We start from the raw sequence: 13238 nt of genomic DNA, 5'->3' as shown, positions 1-13238 counted from the left end.
TTGTGGTTATTTTTGTTCATTTATTAAATAAATGAACATAAACGAACTTCCCGCCGAACGGTTCACGATTAATTCGATGAACCTTCGATTTGTGTACAACCCTAGATGTTGCAAGAAAGATTGCATTGAGACTATACATGGGAAAATTACATACAAGAGAATCATGTAAAGCTCCATTGAACAATCCACTTGTAGCCTTATGAGGTCATCATAAAGATCGGAAGGTATTCCTTGATCACATCAACATTGTAAGAAAATTATGAGAAAAAGTCTATTGGAGGTTATGAACTACTTCCAACACTCCAATCATGGCTTTAGGTCATTGTCCAATTCAAATGCCTGCCTATCCTTTCTAGTTATCTAGAAAGGTCCAATACATCAATAAATAACCAAAGACTTTAAATGAACTCATCATCATCTCAAATGTTCTCAAGAAACAAAGTTCATTATTAATAAATTATTAATTAAGAGATATTTTTTTTAGTTATATAAAATTATAATCGTTATCTAAATAAATACATGAAATTATATCATCTTATAATCTTTATTAATTTTATTTTAATTTTAGAGTAAATTACACGAATGGTCCCTATGGTTTAGGGTAATTTACGTGTTTGGTCCCTAACTTATTTTTTTAACTCGGAAGATTCTTACTGTTTGTTTTTGTTACGCGCTTGGTCCCTGTTTTACCTAAAAATCTATTTTGCCATTGATTTTTTGATTTTAGAGTAAATTACACAAATGGTCCCTATGGTTTAGGGTAATTTGCACGTTTGGTCCCTAACTTATTTTTTTAACTCGGAAGGTCCCTATTGTTTGTTTTTGTTACACGCTTGGTCCATGTCTTACCTAAAAAGACTATTTTGCCCCTGATTTTTTAATTTATTTAAATAAACACACTCTCAACCCTACTCTCCTCACCTTACCCTACCTATCCCATCATTTTTCCATATTCAAGTAATAGTCTTTTTAGGTAAGACAGGGACCAAGCGCGTAACAAAAACAAATAGAAGGGACCAAACGCGTAACAAAAACAAACAGTAGAGACATTCCGAGTTAAAAAAGTAAATTAGGGACCAAACATGCAAATTACCACAAACCATTCGTGTAATTTACTCTTAATTTTATTAAATAAACACACCTGCAACCCCACCTCCTCACTTTACCTTACCTACCCTAACATTTTTTCCTATTTAAATAATAATGTTTTTAGGTAAGACATAAATTAAACGCGTAACAAAAACAAACAGTAGGATCCAAACATGTAACAAAAACAAATACCATAAATCTTCCGAGTTAAACAAATAAGTTAGGGACTAAGCTCGCGAAATACCCTAAACCATAGGCACCATTTGTGTAATTTACTCTAATTTTTATTGTAATGTTATTAGAGTAAAAAAATTTAAATTTGAAATTTGAAATAAAAAACCAATAAGTTGACAAATAACACCACATTAATTATTAGAATGAGATGTAATTATAATGAGAATGCTATTTATATTACCAAACGTTTTTTTTTTCTTTTTTTTTAATGTGTATATTATGTTTGATCATTTAAATTTCAAAGTCAATCCAGATTATCTTGAAGACAAGGACGTAATGTTTGTCGCCAGTTAAATTTTTTGAAAACTCCCTGTTATTTTCTTTCAAACTTTAATATTTACATGCATTCCTTATGTGTCTTAAAAATAATATTTAATTTGATCTATGTTTTCGCAAATATTAATAAGTCGATGCTTAAATTATTTATAGCAAAATAAAACTAAAGCAAACTTATAGTTTATATATGAGAACCAATTTTTATGATATATTAGTAGTAATTAATAATGTGAAAAAGCGAAACCTAATTCAAAAACTCAAAACTTGAAAACGTCCATTGCATGATCAAGGTGATAGATCAACCTGCAACACAATTTTTGGGCATTTGAAAATATTTCGCTATAACTTCCCGCGTTTGGTCTCGAATCTCGATCGATCAAGGAATTGCTCATTACCTTCCCGCTTTCACGATTGAATTTCAGCCACTTGTCTGCAACCGTTATCACATTGCAAAGCAACCAGCTCAATGTTCTCAGACAGGGATCGTGATTAAGTAGGTGAGCTCCTTCCTTTTCACATCGGTGGATTTGGATCGTTTGGAGCTGATTGGTCAGTTATTCTGAACTTCAACTCTGATAATCGTTTCATATCCCTGATGTCGTAATCCTGGTTCAGTTCGTAGCCGAATAACTTTGTTAGCACTGCGATCCAGAACCCTAAGTTGCTGAAGTTGGTCACCATGACTTCTAAATCCACAATTTATTTACCAAATTCATATCCAGGAACACAATTTCTTAGATGTAGCAATTTTATTCGTTAATCGTTTATATTGCTTTCCATTTGAATTTTTGTTGACAAGTAACCTGATACATATATATATTCTATCTTCAGTTCGAGATTCTAGCAACCTGTAGTTCCGAAAATTTTCCATAATTGATCCGAAGTAACGAAGCCGGGGATGGGAAGGCAGCTACATTTACTAGATGTAAGCATCTGTGGATACCTTTAATCACGTCATACCCTATCTTTTACATCTCATTATGTTGATCTAAACGTAGCTGTATTGCGTATAGATTCAGTTCATTACTTGACATCAATGGACGAGAATTTGTTTAATCATCTTTCTAATCACGCATTAAATGTTTTGAAGCTCCTCATCAACCACATTTACTAGGATTTTGTCCACTTTCTGCTTTTTTTTTTGCCATTATTTCCTTTGTGTCTACTGTGTTTCCCGCTCACTGAAAAACAAATTGTTTCCTACAATGATTTATATGTTTAGTGAAGTTCAGGAAAATATAGAGGCTTAATTGATCAAATTATCTATGTGCCAGGATCATATGAGTGGAAATTGGAGTTTGGGTAGCAAATACCATCCATGTAGCCAGTCAAGGAAGATATCAATAGGTATTGTGGTTGATTCTGTTGCCAAAACGAAGGGCAAAAATGGAAGGGGAGATGTGACTGAGTTGCAAACTTCACAAAATGTAACATCAGCAAAAGATACTCCCACAGAAAGACAGAACAAAGCTCCATGCCAGGAACCCCCTCCACTGGTTTATACAAACACTTCCCATCAAATCATATCACATCCAGATACAATTAATCATCCAACAAAAGTCTCGAGTTTGCCTTCCACCAGCAATGTACTACTGCAACCTAACAAGATAGTTGGTGAAACTGATCCTGATACAGTTTTTGAAACCCAGATGTCTGATCTTCACTCCAAGGATGCTAATAATGAGGAAAAATCAAAGAAAAACACTTACCAAAGTGAAGCAGGCAGCCATTTTGTCATGGGCAGGGAAGAACAGTCTTCATATGCAACTCCACAGAAAGTAACTGTGCCAGAGAAAGGGATAACAGAGCAGGGAACAAGTGAAAGAGGAAACAATGGAAACATGGCATTAAGAATGAAAGTCCAGGAGTTACTTGGAACTGTTTATTCACCTAACAAGAAACAATACGACCATGAGACTTTTGGAATGGATGCAAATAATTCAAAGCCCAAGTCTGTGACCAACAAAAGTGATAGCCAACATTTGCAGACAAGAGAAACCCACTCTGGAAGTCTAAACAAGAGACCAGTAACTCGATCTTTCACCAGCAAGAAACCTCAAACACAAAAGTTTGTTCCATTATATCAGTCTAAAGAAGCTAAATTAGACAAGAATGTATTCTCTTTTGTAGACAATTGGTCAAAGAAAGCAAGCACAAATGTGAATCATGGGTCTACAATGTCTAAGAGAAAGGAAAGAGGGGTTCATAAAGATGAGAACCATCAAGCTACTGATGTAAGGAAAAGAAAAGCTGATACTGTAAATGTCTCATTGAAAGAAAACAGAAGAGGAGACATAGAGAAAGTTCAGCTAGATACTGAAATGAAAGACCAGTTTGAAGTTATCAGGACCGGAGGAGGTAATAATAGTACAATGTTAAAGAACAATAAGGATCAAGATTCTTCTTCCAAACATTCCTTAAAGATCAATCTAGACCCACAATATGATCTAAAGAGCCCAACATTTGAGTTCAAAACAGCTCCTAGATATTTGTTCTACAACAACCATGAAGACCTTGATGTTGGTAGCCTGTCTAAAAGATCCTTCAAATCTCACAGCATAGGGTTTTCAATGGGGGCCCACTCCAATGCAAACACAAATAATTTTACCATGGACCCTCAAGACTGTGTAGCAAAACCAGCTACAGTACACAAAGAAAGTAAATATGTAGGATCTGAGAGCTCTGAAGATGGTTCACCTGTCACAGGTAGCATTTACTTTATGCTGTTCTTATCTTGTTTAGTTAGTTGCCATCTACTTTAATCATAATCAAATATTCTCCTTTTTGTTTTACAAATCTAGTGCCAGTTACATTAGAGAACAAGAACATAAATGGAAATAGATGGTCTATATCACCATCATGTCAAGAGGAGGTTTCTGAGAGCTCTGAAGATGGGTCACCCATCAAAGGTAACAATTGGTCATTTACACTACTAAAACCCTGTAATTATAATTATGATTATTTTTATTATTATTTATCATTGTGTCTTTTAAATGGACAGGGGATGAAGATTGTGAAAAATTTCATGATACTTCTTCAGAACAGGATGGGCTTGCAGGGTATTCCATTTCCATTTTTGAGTTTGATAAATAAACATTTTTTTTCTTCTTCCCAGTTCCCATTATACTATTATTTTGATCATTTTTAAATATCTTTCAGTGCTGTGAAGCTGTTTGCCTTGGCCTTAGAAAGAGTTGAAAGCAAAATACATTCAAGCACTACTAGACAATCTGCTGAGATATTGTTGTCTGTTTCCATGAACATACATTCGCAGTTGCAAAACGCTGAATCTAGGATCCAAAACGAAGTGTGGGTAGTAGTCTTACTATTAATTTGTTTATCAAGAATTGAGTTGTTAGTTACCCATGCTTTCTGATTCTTTTTCAGTGGAAAGTTAACAAACCTTGGTAAATCCAAAAGAATGCACTCAGAAAGCCAATGCCAAGGTGATAAAATTATCTAGTTGAAGTTGATATATGTTGTACTCCATATGTTTTAGATTATTTTTTACTACACTTTAATGAAAAAAATTAATACAGAGCAACAAGAGCAGCTGAAGCGCATATACGAGAAATTTAAAGAAGAAGTGGATCAGCACCTTGAAAAGTGCCGAAGCACACTTAAAGGACTAGAATCACATGAGATTGAAGTTAGAGGGATGGTAGAGAAACAAAGTATGACCTTTCTTTACCAAGTCTTGGAATCAGGGAAGGAGTGGAATGGTTAATTCCATAAGAATGGACCATTCCTGAGTCCATTTTGTTAATTTTCATGCATGAAATGAAATCAACTTTGCAACACAATCCATTTTTATATATGTCAATTTTCATGACATATAACTATATACATATTTTAATAAAATAACCAAAACATATTATTTTTATTATAACTTATTTGGGATTTAATGAGCTTTTATTATGTTTAAATATTTATTTTTATAAATATAGGTTTGCCAATCATAATTAAAATAAAATATAGAATAGAGTTTAAAGTATATGTTGTGTTCATATTATTGATCAATGCTTTCAGGGCTGTCACACAGAAAGCTTCTCATGCAAACTGAAGAAGCTATTGAGGCACAGCTTAATGATGCCCAAAAGAGACTCTCAGATGTTCACAGGGTAAGTTTCTTCCCTTCGAAAAAAAAGGTTGCTTATCCTGCCCCTATTGTGTTTGATTTGTGTAGTGCCACTTGGTCTCATTTTGTTGCAGGTGGCAAGGGAGAAAATGGTCAAGCTGAAATATGGTATAGCTGAATGCTTAAAAGGAGGTTTACTCGGTAGTTGAACGACTCTTGTTTTCAAACCAATATCATATATTAATTACTTTTAGGATCAACAACAGAATAAGTCATCCCTTGGGTTCTTGGTACTCTACTTTTTGTCATTTATAATTAGGTAGCAACATATACATCCTATTTTCTGTGTTAAGAAATTGAAAAACCATTTCAGGTAATCATTAACCACACTTATCAAGCCCTCACGCTATAGGAGAATTTGTTATGGATTGATAATACTTCAGTAATAATCAAGGGTTGCAATGTGCATTGGATTCCTTGCGGGGATTGTCAACCCAGAGAATAACCCGTTTTCATGTCAATTTGGGGATTGTTGGAAGAATAACTTTTTTTTTATATATGTTAATTAAAATGGTGAAATAACATGTGGACTTTTACGTATTGAATTGGTATACTAACACAACCATTAATCATGTAAATACCCTTTTAAAGGCAAACTCACATCTAAATCACAACCCCTTAAACGTGTTTCTTTCCATTGATGCCAAAATATCAAGTATACTCTTTAAAATACAAATTCAACTTTGATTTGAAAGAATTTTAGGGTTTTAAAAGGTTGATAGGATAAATAAAAATAAGGGGTAATACATGAAAGGGACAACAAACTTCTTGGATGAGATAAAGAATGAAAAGATATTACGAGCAGTGGCCGATGCATGAATTACGATTGTAATTACACATATTTTTTTAGTGGGTGCACCTTAAAATTCCCTAGAGATGCTCTTTCACATTTCTCTATGATCTTAGTGAATCAAACCAAGAAATCCATTTACCGAAAGATGATAAGATGGGGATTGATGTACCCCACCATCTAGCCACCAAAAGCAAAAGATCAATCGAGATAGAACATAAAAAACTAGTTTGAAACCAACTCCACCCTTGTATCACAAGTTAGATGCAAGAATACGATACATCCACATCTTTAAGGTCTAAGTTATTCTTTTTAGAGAGTTTATCCAAAGCCAAACGCCAAATCAAGACATTAACTTTATTAGGGACAAGTTATGCCTACCGAGTTGAAATTGAACTAGAGTGAAGGGTGTGATGGTTAATAAAATCTTTAGCAGACGCAATAGTAAAATCGCCAATCTCCTAAACCACCATCGAAGCTCCAAGCCCAATGATACGTGACCATAGATAAAGAAATTATACAAAACATAGCGAAATGTTAGACTTAATATACAGTAATGTAAATAACTGGTTACTAAGGACTTTTCTAGTAATGTAAATAACAATCGGGGTTATCAATAGGAGCGACTTCAGCAGTTGCTTGAATCTTTTGGGTTGGACACTGAACTGTACCATCTACATAGCTGAAAAGGTTGTTGGTTACCAAGAATGATTGGATCATTGCCTTCCAGTACCCTTAATTTGTTGGTGATAAGGTGAAGGCGAATTTGTGGGAATTATGAGCTATCTTTTATGTAGAGGCGAAGGCTGTAACAATGGCCATGGTTGATTGGAGTAGCTGCAAAGATAGGTTTAGGGCAGCAAAGTTGACGGCTGCTAGGGTTAGTGGTGATCGGGCTGTGATACCATATGGAAGCAAATATCAGAGCATTAATAGAGAAGATTGTAATTGATTCACCATAGAGAAAATTGTAATTGATTCACTTTATAAAATATAGTATAGGGTACAATATATATAGACTTTGATATTACACTTAAGTACCCTAAACTTAGTCTAAATATAATTGATAGTCTAACACTTCGTAATGGTGCCTTGATGATTTTCTGGTGGAGAGATGAAAATGCACAATCATGGTGTTTATAAGGAGGAAGAGCATAACTGAAAAGACCCTTCAATTATCCTCCTGATCGTTCATATATTACATCATTTTCATCTTATGGTGTTACAATATACAAATCAAACTTGTAGGTTTTGGATTTCAACAATCATGTCGGGCCAAGATTTTGAGATCATATTTTACTCATTCTAACTACAATATAGGACATTTTAATTTTTAAATCTGAGAAAAGCTAATAAACATATAGACATATTTTATTTTTGAGTTTTCTTCTATTCATACCTGTCATGGATCAAAATCTAAAGGAAACCAAATATTTGGTCTTGTTTATTATATTAGCTTGTAATCTTTACTTATCATTTCCTTCGTTATCTCTTCATTTATTCCAACAAGTTTATTGTACCTTTGGTGTATTTATACCACTTATTGTTATTTACATTACTAGAAAAGTCCTTAGTGACCAGTTTCCGCGACGACTTAATATACAGTGATCATATGATGATGTTAATGATTAGAATATAGGTTGTCACTAAAAACTGGTCACTAAGGACTTTTTTAGTAATGTAAATAACAATAAGTGGTATAAATACACCAAAGGTACAACAAACTTGTTGGAATAAATGAAGAGATAACGAAGAAACGATAAGTAAAGATTACAAGCTAATATAATAAACAAGACCAAATATTTGGTTTCCTTTAGATTTTGATCCATGACTGATATGAATAGGAGAAAACTCAAAAATAAAAATATATCTATATGTTTATTAGCTTTTCTCAGATTTAAAAATTAAAATGTCCTATATTGTAGTTAAAATGAGTAAAATATGATCTCAAAATCTTGGCCCGACATGATCGTTGAAATCCAAAACCTACAAGTTTGATTTGTATATTGTAACACCATAAGATGCAAATGATGCAATATATGAATGATCAGGAGGATAATTGAAGGGTCTTTTCAGTTATGCTCTTCTTCCTTATCAACACCATGATTGTGCATTCTCATCTCTCCATCAGAAAATCATCAAGGCACCATTACGAAATGTTAGACTATCAATTATATTTAGACTAAGTTTAGGGTACTTAAGTGTAATATCAAAGTCTATATATATTGTACCCTATACTATATTTTATAACGTGAATTAATTACAACTTTCTCTATGGTGAATCAATTACAATGTTCTCTATTAATGCTCTAATATTTGCTTCCATATGGTATCAGAGCCCGATCACCACTAACCCTAGCAGCCATCAACTTTGTTGCCCTAAACTTATCTTGCAGTTACTCCAATCAACCATGGCCATTGTTACAACCTTTGCCTCTACATAAAAGATAGCCCATAATTCCCACAAATTCGCCTTCACCTTATCACCAACAAAATTACGGGTACTGGAAGGCAATGATCCAATCATTCTTGGTAACCAACATCCTTTCCGACTATGTAGATGGCACAGTTCAGTGTCCAACCCAAAAGAATCAAGCAACTGCTAAAGCCGCTCCTAATGATAACCCTGATTATCTCAATTGGATCTCAAATGATACACATGTCAGGATGGCAATCATCTCAACAAATTCTGAAGCTTCATTCCAACACGTTCAAGGTATAACATCTAGAGAACTTTGGCTTGCATTAGAACGAGCATATACACCCAACAACTAATCAAGAGAGTGCACGCTGAAGACTCAACTTCTCAAGATTGAGATGAAATGCGATGAGTCTTCAATCGCCTATCTTACTCGTGCACAGGAATACGCCACTGCCCTGGCCAACATTGGAGAACATGTAAAAGACAAAGATATTGTCATGTTAGTCATCTCAGGACTTAGAGATGAATATAATGGTCTGAAATCAAACCTTCTGGCTCGTTCTCCTCCTATTGTTTTTAATGAACTTTATGGTCTCCTCAGTGATCATGAGTTCATGATCAACAAAAACAACCCCACTTAGATCGCAGCTCCTCAGGCCTTCATAGCTTCAACCAAAGCATCCTTTTCTCAGCCAAACACTATTCAATCACAACTATCCTCTTTTCAACAACTTACTTCACAACTTGGTCTTCAGTAAAACATCTCTCCTTATCAACAACAACCTCAAGCCTTCTATTCATCTCGCCCCTCAAATAACTTTCGAGGCAGTCGATGCAACAATAACTAGGGCAACTCTCGCAGCCACTCCAACTGTGGACGTGATGATAGTCGAGGACCCAATAATCGTTAACAATTTGCATCGTCTTCCACTCAAAATACAATGTATGGACTCTGCAATCGATGTGGTATCTGGCACATTCCTTCACAATGTCTAAATCAGCAAACCAACTATTCTACCCCCTCACAAGCAAACTTCACAGCCTTCTCAGATAATGGCTCGACCTCAGCTGCATCTTGGTTTCCTGATACAGGAGCAAACAGTCATGTTGCACCAAACCAGTCAAATCTTGACAACCGAGAAGCATACTATGGTTCAGATTCTATTCATGTCGGTGATGGTAAGGCTCTTCCAATCTTTCACATTGGCTCGTCCAAGGTCTCCTCACCACACAAAACCTTTACTCGCAAATATTCTTCATGTTCCCACAATAAAAAATAATTTACTTTCTGTCCAAAAATTTCATCTTGAAAATAACATCTTTTTTGAATTTCATTCTTATTTTTTTGTTGTGAAGGATGAAATTACCAAAACCAGTCTCCTTACGGGACCAAGTAAGCATGGTCTCTACTCCATTTGTCTGCCACAACTCAAAGTCATTCCCAAGATTGCTTTTTCAGCCATTCGAGTATCTTCCACTGTGTGTCATCAGCGACTAGGACACCTTCATCAACGAGTCGTTAATTCCATTGTTAATACTTGTTCTTTACCAGTTTCCACCAAACATTTCTTTTGTAGTTCGTGTTAGTTGGGAAAATCTTCCAAACTACATTTACATGATTCAAATTTTTGTAGCAATAATATTTTAGATTTAGTTTATTGTGATGTTTGGGGGCCTGCACCACAAATATATTTTGATGGATTTTGTTTCTTCTTGCTTTGTGTTGATCATTATTCCCAGTAAATGTGGAATTTTCCATTAACTAACAAATCTGATGTGTATTCCAATTTCCACATTCAAACTTGTTGTCACAATGGTTGAACGACAGTTTGACACTAAACTAAAAGCTGCTCAAACTGATTGGGGGGGGGGGGGGATTTCGCAATCTTTCCCCTTTCTTTTCATCTCTTAGCATCATACATCGACGTTCTTGTCCACATACAAGTGAACAAAATGGTATTGTCGAACGTCGACATGTTGTTGAAACGGGCCTTACACTCCTTGCTCACTCTTATGTTCCACAAAGATTTTGGCAGTTCGCATTTGAAACAACAATGTATCTTATCAATCGCATGTTATCTCGTATCTCCTCCAACAAATCTCCATTTGAGATCATCTTCAAGAAACAACCAGACTACAATTTTCTACGTGCTTTTGGATGTCAATGTTTCCTACACCTACAACTGTACAATCAACACAAAATGGATTTTAGGTCCACATTGTGTGTATTTTTGGGCTACAGTGCAACTCACCATGGATATCGGTGCTTGGATCTCGCTACCAAACGAGTCTACATCGCTCGTCATGTACGGTTCAATGAATATGTTTTTCCCGTTCAACCTACCCCTAAACCACCCACTATTACTAACACCAATCCTTATACCTCAACTTACCCAACACCAATCGACTACCTATCTTCACCTGACCACCCTACACCACTGATTCCCTACCAGCTAACTTCACCCCTTCTCCCTCGCTCTAAAATAGTCCTCCAACCTCACCTAACACCCCTTCTGACCCAACACCACTACCCTCATCTCCATCGTGCCTCCTCGCTCTTGGTTGCCTAATCTTTGGCCAACCCCAAGCCCAACCAACATTATACTTCAGCTGCCTTTCACACGATCTCATCTTCCACACCAATCCTTGAACCCACTTCCTTTACAGCCGCCAATAAATCCCCTGAATGGCTTCTTGCCATGGCTGACGAGTTCCAGGCACTTGTCAAAAATGGTACCTGGTCATTGGTACCACCTGTCAAAAATACTAATATCATTGATTGCAAGTGGGTATACCGAGTAAAACGAGACCAAGATGGCAAAATCACTCGCTACAAGGTTCGCCTTGTAACAAAGGGTTTTAAACAACAACATAGTATTGATTTTCATGAAACCTTTAGCCAGGTTTTCAAGACCACCACCATTCGTGTGATTCTCTCACTTGCCATTACCAATGGGTGGTCTCTTAGGCAATTAGATATTTAAAACGCCTTTCTACACGGTGTCCTAAATGAAACTGTGTATATCTGTCAGCCATAGGGTTTTTTTGATCCAAATAAACCCACTAATGTATGCATGTGACATCCCCATTTTCATGGCCAGAAAAGACCGATTTTGTTTATGCTTTATAAAAATCAGAGTACTTCTTTTCATAAAAATGTTGCGGAATTTGTTCCCAGAAAAATACGATAAATACGTTATCAAAATATTTTTTAAGAAATGTATTTTATTTATTTTAAAACGTTTGGGATGTCATCGTCAATACAGAAACATAAGCATAAACAGAACTTACATTTATTTACACTAGTGATTTACATCTCTTTAATCTCTCAGTGTAATGTGACTTCATATCAACACCTGTGATATAAATAAACTGAGTGGGTCAGGTTGGGAAGCCTGGTGAATACATAGGGTTTTCAACCCACAATAATATAATTATTATGTTTAAACAATCAAAGAATCAACCTAATTACCTATCCCCATTATCTTCTTTAATCTTAAGGATCTACCCTAAGAATCAGCTATTCCTCGTTTATTCATTCCTAAGGAATCGGCACAAAGTCCATCGTTGCCACGGTTTACACAACGGGCACTAAGTCTGCATAGTCGCTAGGGTTTAGGCATCAAGTCTGCATGATCACCAAGGTTTAGCCATCAAGTCTGCATGATCACCAGGGTTTAGGCATCAAGTCTGCATGATCACCAGGGTTTAGGCATCAAGTCTGTATGATCACCAGGGTTTAGAGTACACTGGGTGAACACATCGTTCACAACACCTACAGGTTGCGAGCCTGCTAGTGTTCCACTGGACTGTCTAGAATAGTCTGTGGTTGTCATCCATAGTCTGCTGAATGACGGGGCCATCATTTGGGAAAAAGGCTTCTCACATCGTCCACCTCTCACCCTCACCTCGTGGTCTATAACACCTCTCAACTCATCATTCAACTCATATTCCATCTATTATATCTACCCATGTTTACCCCAACATTATCGTAGATATAAAATACATATACAGTTTAAATAATTTAAAACATGTATACAATCGTTCATTTAGCATAGACAACAAGTACTCAGATAATATGCACACATAGCACGTAATTTATATAAAATACTTCATATCTATGTGTAAGACGAAAGTAACTATGCACTCACTTGAAAAGGTGGTGATTCCGAACTCAGACAACGCTTCACTTCTTGAAAAAAATAATTTCCTTCGACGAAACCTAGTATTATTACCACTAGAGTTTAGTCTATTATTCACCGAGACTAATTAATAGTCTAGCTATTATT

At 35.6% G+C, this 13238-nt stretch overlaps 1 protein-coding gene across 3 annotated transcripts; it reads left to right on the top strand.

Annotated features, from left to right (window-relative positions):
- Nucleotides 1-1855: 1855 nt before the first annotated feature.
- ASY3 (asynaptic protein) lies at nt 1856-6198 on the top strand. Of its 3 annotated transcripts, XR_013666989.1 has the most exons (11): nt 1856-2096; nt 2431-2524; nt 2874-4305; nt 4401-4508; nt 4601-4658; nt 4759-4908; nt 4987-5045; nt 5139-5273; nt 5629-5720; nt 5812-5967; nt 6051-6198. XR_013666989.1 is itself a non-coding variant. In XM_078976297.1 (10 exons), the coding sequence occupies exons 2-10, from the start codon at nt 2498-2500 to the stop codon at nt 5884-5886; spliced, it is 2136 nt and encodes a 711-aa protein (XP_078832423.1). In that variant the 5' UTR covers nt 1856-2096; nt 2431-2497; the 3' UTR covers nt 5887-6198. The 3 variants fall into 3 exon arrangements, 2 of the variants coding, with proteins under 2 accessions (XP_078832423.1, XP_078832424.1); XM_078976297.1 differs by having other exon boundaries at nt 5812-6198; XM_078976298.1 differs by lacking the exons at nt 5629-5720; nt 5812-5967; nt 6051-6198 and having other exon boundaries at nt 4759-4912; nt 5139-5260.
- Nucleotides 6199-13238: the final 7040 nt, after the last annotated feature.

The sequence above is a fragment of the Lactuca saligna genome, chromosome 9 (genome assembly GCF_052625555.1).
Source record: "Lactuca saligna cultivar CGN05327 chromosome 9, ASM5262555v1, whole genome shotgun sequence".
Classification (NCBI taxonomy): domain Eukaryota; kingdom Viridiplantae; phylum Streptophyta; class Magnoliopsida; order Asterales; family Asteraceae; genus Lactuca; species Lactuca saligna.
This window is presented reverse-complemented; position numbering and strand designations above follow the sequence as displayed.